Source organism: Chironomus tepperi, unplaced genomic scaffold (assembly GCF_022539635.2).
Source record: "Chironomus tepperi strain 1889 unplaced genomic scaffold, CSIRO-AGI_Ctep_v1 contig_128, whole genome shotgun sequence".
Classification (NCBI taxonomy): domain Eukaryota; kingdom Metazoa; phylum Arthropoda; class Insecta; order Diptera; family Chironomidae; genus Chironomus; species Chironomus tepperi.
Window position 1 is genome coordinate 1,785,352 of NW_027226250.1, and position 14,918 is coordinate 1,800,269.

At 31.5% G+C, this 14,918-nt stretch overlaps 2 protein-coding genes across 5 annotated transcripts in view; both read right to left on the reverse strand.

Moving 5' to 3' along the window:
* Positions 1 to 6,554, reverse strand: part of Pif1A (PFTAIRE-interacting factor 1A) — a 62,612-nt gene extending 56,058 nt beyond the window's left edge. For both annotated transcript variants that reach the window (XM_070636562.1, XM_070636561.1), the window contains exon 1: positions 5,923 to 6,554. The gene's annotated coding sequence lies outside the window, so the exon portion shown is untranslated. The remainder of the gene's footprint in view (positions 1 to 5,922) is intronic.
* Positions 6,555 to 8,062: 1,508 nt separating this feature from the next.
* On the reverse strand, positions 8,063 to 14,645 carry rho-4 (rhomboid-4). 3 transcript variants are annotated; one of them, XM_070636422.1, is made up of 7 exons: positions 13,914 to 14,645; positions 13,808 to 13,853; positions 13,087 to 13,348; positions 12,788 to 12,808; positions 9,839 to 9,944; positions 9,137 to 9,330; positions 8,063 to 9,060 (listed from the first exon to the last, which is right to left on the reverse strand). In XM_070636422.1, exons 1-7 carry the CDS (start codon positions 14,027 to 14,029, stop codon positions 8,573 to 8,575), a joined length of 1,233 nt encoding a protein of 410 aa, XP_070492523.1. In that variant the 5' UTR covers positions 14,030 to 14,645; the 3' UTR covers positions 8,063 to 8,572. The 3 variants fall into 3 exon arrangements, with proteins under 3 accessions (XP_070492523.1, XP_070492522.1, XP_070492524.1); XM_070636421.1 differs by having other exon boundaries at positions 12,788 to 12,826; positions 13,914 to 14,632; XM_070636423.1 differs by lacking the exon at positions 12,788 to 12,808 and having other exon boundaries at positions 13,914 to 14,630.
* Between the last annotated feature and the right edge of the window lie 273 nt (positions 14,646 to 14,918).

Genomic DNA, 14,918 nt, shown 5'->3' on the forward strand with positions numbered 1-14,918 from the left:
CTCTTTAGCATCATGACACATTTTATTAGTAAGGCACAACCGAAGCCACACACGTCATACGATTGACATTACCAATAAAATTTGGGTTCACACAATTTGGACAGCACTGCTTCAATACAATATTCATTTCCGATCTTATTATTCATCTGATTAAATATTTAGTCATTCAATTTAACCCTCCACCTTCCATAATACACCTCAATCTACATTACATGCCACCAGCAATCCACACTAAATTGTGAAATTTCACACATTCCAAAAACTCTTTTTATACTAAATTGACAATAACTTAAGATTAAACTTTTACATTGCATCACATGAACCTCATTAAACAGCTATTGTCATATATGTGTTACATATGGTCGTCATTATGGTATTAATCTGTCGCAAAGCGGCCTTAAATAATCAAAATATTTCGATGGACAATAAAATTAAGCAAATTGAATAACTTTTAAGGCGGTCGAATTGCGTACGAATTAATCCGTCAAAAAAATTATTTTTTTCGCTAAGCTTTTCACAAATAAAACTTTACAGTCACAATAGCTAACAGTAGCTCAACAGATGAGGTGAATTACAGTCATTTCAATATTAATTAATTTAAATGATTTCCGCAATTTTTCTGTTTTTTTACTTCTTGTTCCATCAACTGCTGTAATCGTGCTCATTCGTGTCATTAAGTTATGTCATTTAATCTTTATTAAAATCACAATTAATCGGTATGTAGATCGCGATCGCTCGACAGACATTCATAAGTGCCACTTGCGACAATTGCTTATTATTTTAAACGAATGGAATGAAGAAGAAATAGAAAATATGAAATGAATGTACAAATACAGAAGGCAATGATGAAAAGCATGGCCATGAAAAATGTATGGCAAAAAAAGTGAGATTTAGTTGTAAACAAACCCGGACAGACAAAATGTGAAAATCGAGAGTTGGAAAAGCTTGTGAACATGAAGAAGAAAAAGTTTTTTTAAGGTTGAAAATTGGCAAATTAGTTGACATCTTGACTGATTAGGTAGATGTGAATGTAAATGTTTTGTGAGAAAGACCAGCCGGTTTGAGTGAAAAGACAAGGCCAAATGACCGTCCTACAAGTGAGGAAGACCAACTGGTTTGAGTGAAAAGGCAAGGTAAAGTGACCGTTCTAGTTTAATGAATGAAGGTTGTCCGAGAAATTCCAAATTCTTTTGAATTTTTGGAGACGAGACCATTAATGCCGAAAATAATGATCAAGAATCTAATTAGAGGTTGGTTAAATAAGGGTGATAATCTAGGGATACTCATATCACTTTCTTCACTGGACGTACAAATCAATTGTGATTTATCGCATGTGCAGATTACATGGCGTCTGAATCTGGCATTATCATCCTAACAAACAATGAGTAGGCCATATAAACACGCTCAATATAGTTAGCATGACTCTAGAGTATGCTCCTTATCTGTTCAGATCACAAGTTAACGCTTGACAATTACCAATGTCAAGTGAATCATCTCAATAATATCAACAATCACTACCTTCAAAATACATTAATATTCCATACAATAATAGATTCTGCATCCAACTTTCAATAAATAAACTATTTAATAGCAATCAAATATTCAAAATCCCATAGTCACAATTTCCAATTTCACCTATTAACTCACTTAAATACGCTCTCAAATAATCGGTGTGAAAAAGCGGAGGAGTAGAGTTAAGAAAATATCCAAATATGATGAGCAGGAATAACAGAACAACGAGTCAACAAGTGACTAATCGCCGGTCATACCTGATGATCATAATGTAAATGAGATGAATGAAGCTCTTGTCATTTTCATGTACTCAAAACAATTGGACTTATAAGCTTTGGATGTATCATCTAACAATTAACACTCACGCCTTCATTCTATCATCCATGTGTACTTAATACTCTCATATATCTGTGTCTTTCGATGATTTGTGTGTTTACAGATGTCTTTCACATCACAATGATGGCGTGCCAAAAATAAATTAAATGAAATGAGAAAAAAATAATGAATTCACGAAAGAAGAAAAAGAAGAACGATTTTTTGAGTTTTATTTATTTCGGTACGCTGATGCTGATTAATCTCAATATGTAATGAGTCTTTCCTCTCGCTCATATTTAACTTTATTTATGAGTTTCTTTCGATTGTTCAGAGGAAATTGGGATTTTGTTTTGATTTACATTGAATTGATGATTTACATGAAATTTTAATTGAAGATTTTTCTTGTTCCTACTTCGCAGATTAAAGCTTTATTATGAATTGAGGTTTTTATGTACTTTGGTGTGTCTGACAGATGAGAAATTTGAGATGTGATTTTAATGGATCTTTTGAGAATTATAGTTGAAGGTGAGGAACAATTTTGGTGCCACTGGGACAGTGCTGGAAAATGTTTCATTTTTTGCGCCCCATCTTGGTGGTAAGCCTTGACCGAAACCGTACATATGGTATATGGTTCATGGCATTTCCAAGAATTTTTGGCACCAGCGGCTCACAGGTTGCCCACCACTGCACTTTGAAGATGAAAAATTACTCAAAAATTTTTGTTTATGAAAATTTTTAAAAAGATTTTATTGCTTTTCCGTTTTTCTCCATCAGCACTTTAGTTTTTTCTTGTGTCTGTTTTTTTTTGCAATTTTGGTAAATTTTTAAATAATGTCACAATTCACCTCAAACGTATTTCTGTTAACATCCCATAACTCTCTTCAATCTAACGACAAAAACGCGCAAAATTAATTGGTCATTCAGTCTCTTAATTTTTCTTTCCGATCAATGAAGTCATCCTCATTCGAAAAACAGTCAGCCTTGATGTTGTTCTTTCATTCATCATGTTCACGCTGTTCATTTGTGATCCCCGACAAATGTGTAGTAAAATTTATTTTTTGTGTTCATTCATTTTACCAAAATTTGTCTGTATTAAGAAGTTAAAGATGATTCCGATTTTCTTAAATTAGCGTATTGATACGCAAGCATACCCGGAAAGCACATGATTTAGATATGGTCTTAAATTCGGTCCCATGCCAATGTTACAAGATTCAATGCAGATTCATTTAAATCCGGCGTCATTCCAGAGTCAAGTTGACCTGGAGCCGAATTTTTGGCCATTACTCCTCTGTGTGCTTTCCGGGATAATGTTCGTTTAAATTAAGATTTTATCTCTGATTTATTCAATTGGCAACTGACTTTTAATTTCATGCCTTTCTTAATAGTTTGAAATATTTAGGTTGGACAATAAATTCAGATATAATTAAAGTTGTCAATTTGACCCTCGAGCAATTATCCCTAACAGACAATGATCATGATCACTAGTTTGTGATTGCAATCGCATTGCAATCACAAAGTGCTTTTTCATGATCACAGCTTGTGATCGCAATCAGTATCGTATCTGATCGTGATCACTCAGAAAAAATTTTATCATCACCGTATCATAATCACTAATCATGATCACTGAGCGTAATCAGCAGTCAACTGAATACGATCACTCCAAAAATATTTGATCATGTTCACTGATCGCGATCTATGAGCGCAATCAGATGTGACCTTATCATAATCACTACTGGAAATTTTCATTTTTAAATTATCATGATCACTGATTGTAATCAATGAGCGTGAAAGTTGATTATGTTCACTGATTGTAATTAGTGAGCGTAATCAGAGCATAATCACTTCCAAAAATTTTCGAAATTTTTCAAAGTCATATGACCATGTTCACTAATTGTAATCAATGAACATAATCAAATGTGTTCTGAGCATGATCACTTCATTAATATTTGAGCATGCTCACTGATTGTGGTCTCTGAGCGTAGCTTGAGTGTGATCATTAACACTTATCAAAAAAAGAATGTTAAAAAAAAAACTTGAGAAAATTTAATTTTTTGCAAGATTTTTATTAGGATGAAAAACGATTGAAAATACATTTTTGTTATCGATTTTCCTATGCTTGGAAGAAAACCCTTCAAAAATTGATTTTCTGCCTTAATTTTCTGAAGTTAAAAAGAAAACCTTATAAAATGTAAGGTTTTGTATCATTTTTCTCAAATTAGGATGAAAAACCTAAATAAATCCATTTTTCCGTGAATTTTACTTTATTTGACTGAAAAATGGTTTTTAAGGAATCACTAATTTTAAATTGTATGCATACAAATGTATATGTATGCTTGCACATGTAAACACATATTTCTAGAACCCTACTTTTTTCATAATCACATGATTATGTTCACTGATCATGATCAGTGAGTATGAAAAGTAAAAAAGTTAATTAAGTTAACTAATAAAACCCGAATGGTATCCAAAGTGATAAAGTAACATTACTTCTTGAAATTTGCATCATCAAAAAATATAATAATTTAAATATGTCTTTTGCCATATTTTTATTATTATATATTTACAGATGGTGGCTTCAAGGAAAAACGTGAGATCTCGAAAGTTAAGCAACGCAGCAATAAGATGGGTGACCGAAAAAAAAATTCTAAGTTTAAAATTTTCAGAAAAAAAATTAATAATTTCTACTAACACACATACAAAAAAATACTTAAAAAAATTCAACTAACACCAAAAAAAAATTGGTTAACTTAATTAATTTTTTTGTTTTTTCATGATCACTAACCCGAAGTGATCATGATCACTGATCACGCTCAGTGATTGCAATCACTGATCATGTTCATGATTGCGTCTGATTACGATCAGTGACTATGAAAGTGAAAAAATTGCATGCAAGTTTGCACTTGCATACAAGTTATGATCGTAATCAGACGCAATTATGATCATGATCAGTGATCATAATCACAAAAGCGCGATCGCGTCGGTACCGTACCGTCATCAAATAATGTATGGAGTGATGATGAAAATTCATCATGATCACAACTCCATTTCATCATCACAAATATCGTATCTGATCATGCTCATTGTCTGTTAGGGTATTATGTAAATCATGGAGGCGTCATATTATGAATAATATGAGTTTGCAAAATTTATAGCTGACATGAGTAATTGTGGAATCTCTCAGATATGAATCCATATGAATGAGTATTATATTCATTATGATTAATTCAAGTGTGCAATAAACAAGTCAGACTTAATTAAATTATCACAAAAATGACGATGAGTATTTCCGTATATTTATATAGTATAATGGTACTTAGATATTGATGAGTCTAGAACAGAACAAAATTGTTTTAATAACCCTAATGATTTTCAAGGGTTCAATTACTCCCCGGAAAGCACACAACGGAGAAATGGTTGAAAATAAAGCCGCAGCTCGACTTGACACTGACATGAGGTTAGATTTCAATTAATCTGGATTAGGAATAGAGAAACACTGGTCTGGATTTTTGGCCTATTTTTAATATTTTGCCTTCCATCACTTAACTACATTCTCTCGTGGACGATCAAAGAACTCTTGGAAGGAAGCTATCGATATAGACATTATTGTATTTGGTAATGGAAATTAGCAGATGAAAATCAACGAAAGATTCAACTTTAGGTGCCAACTTAGGGAAGCCATGGATCTCAATTGATATGTTTGGTCGGCGAAGTAAGTGATTAAGTATATATAACAATATTAGATGAGAAAACGTTGTAGTTTGTCGAAAAAAAAAATACAAATCCTGACAGAAAAATAACAAAAATCGGACATCCCAAGAAACAACAAAAGTCCTCTGTTCATGTTAGTTCATCAATCAACCGTAATGTTGTGAAATTCACGCGAGTTTACGTTCTTTACCGTTCAAATTCCTTCTTATTATTAGAAATTCTCACGATCATTCACAAAATAGCCATAAAATTCCTTAAAATATCAATTTGTGTAAATTATAACCCTAAAGCTGATTTATTGCCAATTTTGTTTACGCAAAAAATGTTTTATAGGATGAAAATGATGGCAAAAATGTTAAGCAATTAATTTTTTCAAATTTTATTTACTTTTTTTTTGTTTCTTCTCACAGATGATAATGAATATTTTTTGTGTGTGCGGTTCTCTCTCAACTTCTTTATGTTCACTATGAGAAATGAGATCACAAGTGCAAATGACGCAAATTTCTCTGAAAAATTTTGATGATTTTTGATTTATTTATTCTTTTTCACACAGTCACTGTGGAAATTTTGATCCACTGAACTAATTAATTTAGTCTTAATTTTAATTCAGTCACACAAACAAAAAAAAGTCACTTCCAGTTTCAAGAGAACGCGAAACAATGCAATGCAATGCGACAAAAATGTCAATTGAAGTCGCTTTTCTAATTTTAACATCAAAATTAATTCCCAAATGTCTCTTATCTGCTGTTTTTAGCCGAAGTTTCCTTGAGAATTTTCCTTCTTCTTTTTATCAGTTACACTTTGCAGTTAATTTAAGTCAGTCAGTGCAATTTTCTATCACAATTCACAGATGCGTTTAAAAATATTCTTATTTCGTAAAATTTCGATTTTCGTTGCTTTTTCGTTATGTAGAACTTAACAAAAAATATAACAAACTTAAAAGTTAATTTTAATGAGAAAAAATTCTAAAACTAAATACTTAAATAAGATGAATCGCAAGCTTGCGATTTTCGCGAGATGAAGATTTCGACTGATTTTTTTTCCTTGCCTTTTCTTCTTTCTAAAATTAACGCATTCGTTGAGCATCATGACTGTGTGGGCATTAATCGGTGAATTTTATACTCAATAAGATACAAAGGAGAAAAAAAAGTTTGCTCGCAATATAAAAGATTGAGCATCTTTTTAAATGAAAACAAGCGAAAAAAATGCGACAAGGTTGCGAATTTGAAGTTACAAACACATTTTTCTAATGTGCTGCATTGTTTGATGACAGTGTAGAAGCAAGAAATAAATCAGGCGATCAATTAATTGACTAAAATGTGTTTTCGGACAATTCAGGAGTGAACAACCTTTTATTTTTAGCTGTTCACCTTGGGAGAAAGCCTCGAACGAAGCCGCCAACCACATACGGTTCATGAGATATTCAAACATTTTTAACGGCACACTAGTGTCGCAGAACACATGTTACCCACCACTGGAATAATTTATATTGACAGTCGTACATTTATGGTAGTTTAAATGCAATAAGGAAGAAGATATATGAGAAAATAAAAAGGTTTGAAGATTGATGATTAATTTCCTTGGTGAATGACCACGTGGATGTTGTACAGATGCTTGACAAATGCATAAATCGTTATGAAAGTATATTTTTGAATTTTTAAGCTTTCAAAGCTTTTTAAGCTGGAGCTACGGAGCTTTTTAACTGAAACTTTGATGATTGTTTGATCAATGTTTGTATGATAAATATGATCTCGCAGCTGGAAAGAACATGCCGTAGCAATGATCGAAATTCTTGCCTTAGGTTAGCGGAACTCTGTCAGCAGGTCAGATTTGATGGAATCCACCTTCAGACTAGAGTAAAGTTGATCTGAAAATGGATTTTTGATTAATTGATTAATTCTTTGGTTGTACAAATCAACTATGATCCATGATCTCTCTTAGTTGGCATCGGAAGCTAACAATTCCTATGTAAACCATGGATATACATTATGTATAATTACATGAAGATGAGATTCTTGCACAAACTAGGCTCAACTCTTGATCAAATTCTTCGAATTCAAATCTTGATCTTGACATGATTAGCGCAAGAAAACAGACAGCAACTAGACTAAATTTAAAAATAAACCTTTTATAAAATTTAAAGCACATAATTTTATTAAAATGCATTTGATTTTAAGACACATCAGATTGATATTGTAAGTAGTTTTTAAAATATAAAAAAGATTTTATAAAAATGTTTTTCTTGTAAAAAAATATTTAAAATTGCTAACTTTTTATTTGAATGACTTAAAATAGAAATAAACTAAGAAACCGATATGATAAAAACTTTGTGGTATTTGAATGATATTGGAAATGAAAAAATATTCATTCGATGACAGTATGGCTAGTAAAATTTCTAAATAAAAAAGATTTCGTTTGTGTCATGTATGGACAAAACTTTAAAGTTACAGATTTTTATAAAAAAAAATTAAAAAATAAACTTCAGCCTTCATTTAAAAGTATTAAGTAAATTAAATTATCATACTGATATTTCCGATATTTTGTGTATTCATTGTACTCAAAAGTTTTGAATCCTATATATCTTTAATTGACATATAATTCAATATAAAAATAGAACTTCCCGAGCAGCACAATGTGGCAAACGGCATTCAAATACAGCGATCTAGCGATACCCTAGCTTAAATGCTGTGCTGCTTTGGTTTAAAGGTTTAAAATTTTCAGGATAGTTTGATACATTAAAAATACTAATGGTAAAATTGTGCATACATTTAAATGAACTAAATTGAGTAAGAAAATATCTGAGAGAAAATACTTGTGTGAAGTTAGCTCATTTTACTGGACTTAAAATGCAACATTTTTGTGATGAGTTTACTTTTACAAAATATTTAAAAACTTTTAAACTAGATGATTTAGTTTTGACTTTTAAAAATAAATTAATTTGACTATTTTCAACATTTTAACTACTAAGTCTAACTTCACACAAGTAAATTTAAAGGAAATAATTCAGTCATAAAAATAACAATTATTCTAAGAAAAATTATGGAAATCCAGATGATGATGGTGCCTGTGTCGTCTTCTCAAACACAAAGTAATCTGGATTAAAGATATGGAAGCATATACCAGAAATCATCAGAGCTGAATATAAAGTAATTGCAATCCACCAAAGTTTCTTCTCATATGGACGGACGTTCAAGTTTCTCAAGACACCAATACCAACTAAAAGTCCAGCAATTCCACCACAAAGATGTGCCATGTAACCAACGCGATCAAATGGATCGGTTATGTGTCGATAGACACTGAATCCAATGTCAGTTCCGCAAAATACAAGAAAAACAAAGAGTTGAAGGAACGCATATTCCATTTCTTGCCAATTCATAATAATTGTAGCTATATGTGCAGTGATCAAAGCATAAACACCGCCCGATGCACCTGCCAAATAGATTCGTGGATTTGCAATACTTGTGCCCATTGAACCAGCCAAAACACCTGATAAATATACTAATGCAACTCTCCACCAGCAATGTACTAAAAATAGACAGAACAAAGAGATATATTAAGCATTTGATGAGTCAATTATAGTAATTAACTGTTAAGTTCATACCTAACTCAAGGGCAGTTCCGAGGAATAATTGAACAATTAAGTTCATCAAGATATGCATAACTCCGACATGAACGAACATATAAGTGACAAAACGCCAGGCTTCTTCACGTTTTCGTGGATTGTAGATAAACATTGTTGCCATCGGTCCATTTACACTGGTTCCGACATTTTTGAAGTCGTTGTCTTTATAATCACTATATGGATGGAAAAAAGTTGGATTTTAGATGTTTATACTTTAATCAGATGACAATGTCATGGTTGCTAAATTGAAACTTATGATATTAAGCTCAAACAACTTTAAGCCAGATTCAAAAGTGTAAATAGTTCAGGAACCAAAATGGCAAAAATTCCCGGAAAGTACACGATGTAGAATTGGTCGATTATCAGGCACCAAGCTGATTTGCCAGGTCATGTGCTTTCTGAGATTAATTATTCTCAATTCACAACAATCATTTTAGCGCCAAATATCTTAAAGATTTCTAATGCTCAATTGATTGATAGATTTCAGTCCTTAAGTAGCAATTGTCAAATGACTTTTTATCAATCATATGACTCGGAAATGAGCACAAATCTGCTTTGAAGATAAAACAATGAAATAATTCACTGGCCACTGATAGCAACCATGACCTAGGTTAACAAGCTTGATCATGAGTTATTTTTAAAGCAAACTTTTGTCAATAAGTGAAATATATTGGAACTTACTCTAAATAAACTATGTCTATGATAAAGAATATAACTTCTATGATACTAAAGATGACCATCGTCAATGGAGGTGGGAAAAATTTCATCTGATTCTCGTACGCTCCATCTAAAAAATCATTGTAAGCAAGCATTAGTTAAAGGAATTGAATTTATTTTTTGGGTAAGAATTTTCACAATGGTGAAAATGAATTTTTATAATGAAAAGTGTACATGTGCTGTAAAATGATAGTAATTAGAGGAAAAATCATCAAAGGATGTAGACTCAGACATGTCATTCAGTTTCTAAAGAAGACTTAAATTTTGCTCATTCATCAACTATTACACCATAACTTGGAATGAATGGTTGAATACAGAAAAATATTTCAAGCTTCAATAAAACTGCGAGAATTAGCATAATTAGCAGCTTGCATGTTCTTGGAAATGACATGCAAGATATAAATAAACTCAAGTTTAAGAATTTAAAGAACAAACTTCTAAGAAATTTGAAAAACCTCAAAACTTTTCAAAATTCAAAAAGAAAACGGATTTTTAACTTGTGTGATACAAATGAAGAAGGTTTCGTAAAGGAACTTTAAGACTCTACTGAATCTCATTAATTAACACCAAATGTAAACCGCCTGAATTTTACATCTATATGGACTTTTATCGGCTTGTGGCTTATTAGAGCCTTAATACTTCCTTGGCGGAGTCTTTTTCATATGTTTCATTCAGAAAAGATAGTCTATTCTGCCTATAAAATTCATCTATATCCTTTAATTAAGTTGTAAAAAAATTAATTCAGATCTTTAGAAGAGTACCTAGATATTTACAATTTATAGAAAAAAGCTTTTAAGAATTAGAAAAAGATGTATAAAATTTAAGGATATCTTCTTAGTTCAGTGGTGGGCAACAAATACGAGGCGCACAAAAGTGAAATACTATGAACCGCATGTTAAATACGGTCATCGCTTACAACCAAGTTGTGCCGCGAAAAAGATTGTCCACCACTTTCTTAGCCCAACATAAGAAATTAGAAAAAGAAACCTTTGAAAATTAAAGTTTAAAATAAAATAGGAACTGAAAAAGAATAATTCATTAGAATATACAGCAAGGGAAATTATTTAATAAGTTAATATGAAATTAATAAGCACTTCATGTGAGCTATTAATCGTGACAAAGCAAACATCATTAAGCATTTACAATCAGGGATATTGATTACACAACTTTGTATTACTCATGCTTTTATGATTACTATATTTAATAAGTTGTGTATTGTAATTTTTCTCAACAATTGTCAAGACTTTTACAATGGATGACTTCATTAATATTTAATTATTAAAACTATAAAAGAAGTTAAAATTTAAGTTCATCATAAGCTTTATGACTTCGATATCAGTCAATCAACCCTGATCATAATACAACTCAAATGTGTGCCACTATGTTTCTAAAGTGAGTAAGAGTGAAAGTGTGGTAAACTTCATGAATTCGTGTAAATGTTTTATGCGTGTATGTAAAAGTTAACAAGAAAATCAATTTAATAAGCACTAACTACTCTAATGGTTCTATGAATCATAATAATACTAATCAAGTGCCATAATATTTACATATTAAGACAAATTGATCTAGCATACTTTCATGTGATGTATCGTATGGATTGATGGATAAGCCAGAGTGTGTGATTTTTCAAGAATATTGCAGATGAGCTTTAAGAATCAAATAATTTGAGGACATTTTCGATTTTAAAGTGGTTTCACCGTCTAAAATAGGTCATTGGGACAAAAAGCTACGCTTATTTTATTTTGGAACTGGATTTCGCGAACTTTAATAGAGCTTGAACGAATATACAAATGAGAGAAAATAGCAATGTTTTATGTATTTTCTAGACTTGTTTTTCTATAAAAGCTGTTGACAACTGTCAAATTGATAACAGAAAAAAATTGCTTAGATACTCAGATCATTGCGATCCAGAGCTGAACTAAGACGATTGGTAGCTAATAATTGTTTAACGACTAATAATTGACAGACCTCTGCAATTATATACCTACAATTCATAGTGGAATCAGAACAACTCTTTTGATGACATTAGTGACTGTAGTCTACAAAGAAAGACTGTGCATGTAGCGTTTCCACTACATATGATTTGAAAAAGGAAACACTCCTCAAATTGATAAGTATGTGTCTAAAACCTGATTCTTTTCATATCTTGACCATATTAGAAGAATTTCACCATATTAATTAAAAATAACTACTTGTTGTGGATAACAAATTTGACCCTGAAGTTGACTATATTGCTCTTTTGGCATTGATAATTGACAGACGAAAGCTTAAGGCTGCACCCATAGGGACGCACAATTGATTTATATGACCAGCAAAAGAAGTACGATAACAAATCAACACTCTGGCTTATAAATAATGAAAATGAAAAATATTTTAAATCAAGGTTGAAGCATTCAATAAAAATCATAAGGATCTCTAATTCTTATTCCGAGCTATAAATTACATCAGAATTTTTTATCTACATCAGCTTCTAAATGATGTGTTAAATTAATAATCTATTGCAAAATTGCTGCAGAAACTTTGATTTGGATCTTTGACCTATCAAAAGCCTTCATTCGTTAAGTCAGATAACTTAGTTATACAAAACACGATAAATTGTTGCTAGCTATGAATGAATGACTGTTCTTTATATTAAGCAACATCTTTTGTATGGAGAACCAGTTGGAAGTATCAGAAGCTAAATTGTTAATTCAATTAGCAAAAAATTAGTAAATTTTGTTCTATTGAAACTGCTTTTCAAGCAAATCATTTTGATTAATCACAAAAACTTGTTATTCTGAAGCTCAGTTATATGCAGCACTGACATCAAAAAAAGGTCAAAAAAATTCATACATCCTAATTTTTGCAATGCTTCATCCCGATCAATTTTTCTGATACGTAAAAAATCTTGTACAAATACATGATGACACGCACCTACTGTTTCATATGCAGAACCTACAGAATATCCAGACGCTATAAATTATACATTTTTTTTGTGTGTTCATAAAAAATTAAAGTCCAAAACAATACAAATGAACAAAAAATAATTAAATTTTGTCAAAAATTAATTAAATAATAAATATAAAAGAAAAAGTTATTAATAGATTATTAGTTAACAAAATTCTATTGTGCGGCTATCGATTAATCTACCTACTGATAACAAAAAATTTAGCTTAGTGTTATAAAGTTTTGTGCACAAAACATCTTTTAAGCTTAATGCAGTTCTTTCTCACCTGTTTCATCATGAATGGCACCGTCACGTCGTGGAACAACATAACGACAATACTTCACACACCAGTCTTTGACAATCCATTTGTGTTCCTGACTAAGTTTGTAAAATTCCTCAAAATCCAGCTGACCATCACCGTCTGTGTCTGCATATTTGAGAATCTCTTTAGCAATTCCTTTTGGTAGATCTTGACATTGTCCTGGATTTTCTTTGATGAGTCTTCCAAGCTCTTTCTTGCTGAGGAATCCATTTCTGTCTCTGTCGTACTAAAAATGTAAAAAAAATTGTAATGTGTCAATATTTATATGATTTATAAGCATGAGTCATTTTTTTGAAAAGAAGGCTTGAGAAATTTTATCAAATATTTTCAAGCTTATTAGATATTTTTTAGATTCATCAAGATTTGTCACTGGAATTATGATCAGTAGTCACTGAAATAATTTCATTCAATTCTAGATCACTAATATTTACTATATTTAAAGCTGTGGTAGGCAACTTCTTTTGTGCCACGGAACCACCTTAGTGGTAAGCAATGATCAAACTTGCGGTTCATGGCATTTCCAGAAATCCATTATAAGTTGCCCACCACTGCTTTATAGAGATTGTCATGAGATCAGTTTACACAATTAGCACTGAATCAACTAAAGTTATCACTTAATACTCTCCAATCTTGCACTGGGATTTGGAAAATTTAATCCTTTACTTTTGCACTTTAATGTCCATACCTTTTCAAAGATTCTCCTAACACGTAAACGCTCAGTCCGCTCCTCTCTAGAAAGATCAAGTTCAACTTGAGTTAATTGCTCCTGTACCTGCGAATATGGATTTAACCTGCTCGTCATACGATCAAGTGGAACTCGTGTACCCGGAGATTGTAGACGTTGTCTATCATCTTCCTCATCGTTTATCTGAACCACCTGTTGTTGTTGTGTGAACTGTACAGACATTGCACTTTTTATTTTCTATTTCCTAGTTAATAATTATTTTCTATTTTTGATAGATATGCGGATATGCTGTATGTCATTTACTGTTCGATGTCTCAACTTTAACTGAATTGACTCTTATTTTTCCTTTACTGTTCTCAGTTCTCTCACCAAAAAAATCGATAAAGTTCTTTTTCTTCGCGATTATTTCATTTATAATATGTGATAAGATAAAGGTTGTGGCCCATACACGTTTTGATTTCACAATAAATGACTTGTATAATTTTTTTCTCAAATTCCACAAGTCTTTTCTTCTTCTTCTTGGTTTTGTTCTATTTCCGACTCTCTTAAAATCTCCAACATATACACAAAATATCATAAAAAAACAATTAGCAAGTTTATCACAGAACTATTCCAAATACATTAAAGAATAACTGAAATTCAAATGAAAACAATGCGGCACAATGATCTATGAACACGGACGATCAAATAGGGAATGATTCATTTAATGTATGACGAGTAAACGCAACTAAAATACTTTTTGTTTGTAATTTTTCCGCGCTATAAACAAAAAGGCGAAGAGTTAAAGACCAACACAGATGCAGTATGTTGATGTGGCATAGTCAAAAGAAAAGTGGAAAATTGTAAAATTGAATTTAAAGAATAAAAATGTTGGAATTGGAAATACATGAGAAATATTGGAATTGACATTTTGTAATGTGGGTTGCATACATTCAAAATTTGCAAACTATGACGTGATGCGATTGGAATCCATTTGAATTCCGGAATACACACGGCGGAGAAATGGATGAAATCCCAGCATCAGGTTTGATTGGTTCTTGTCTCAAGTGTGGTTCAGCTTCATGACAGATTCAAGTCGAATTGGAACGGGATTTTCGAGAAGTATGTGCTT

What these genes read in the sequence shown, in the direction of transcription:
- rho-4 (XM_070636421.1), bottom strand. Translation starts at nt 14,029, where the DNA reads ATGTCTGTACAGTTCACACAACAACAACAGGTGGTTCAGATAAACGAT. An exon ending in CTTGATCGTATGACGAGCAG is followed by an intron (nt 13,854 to 13,913) that starts GTTAAATCCATA and finishes TGATCTTTCTAG; the next exon opens with AGAGGAGCGGACTGAGCGTT. An exon ending in TTCTGCATATGAAACAGTAG is followed by an intron (nt 9,945 to 12,787) that starts GTGCGTGTCATC and finishes ATGATTTTTTAG; the next exon opens with ATGGAGCGTACGAGAATCAG.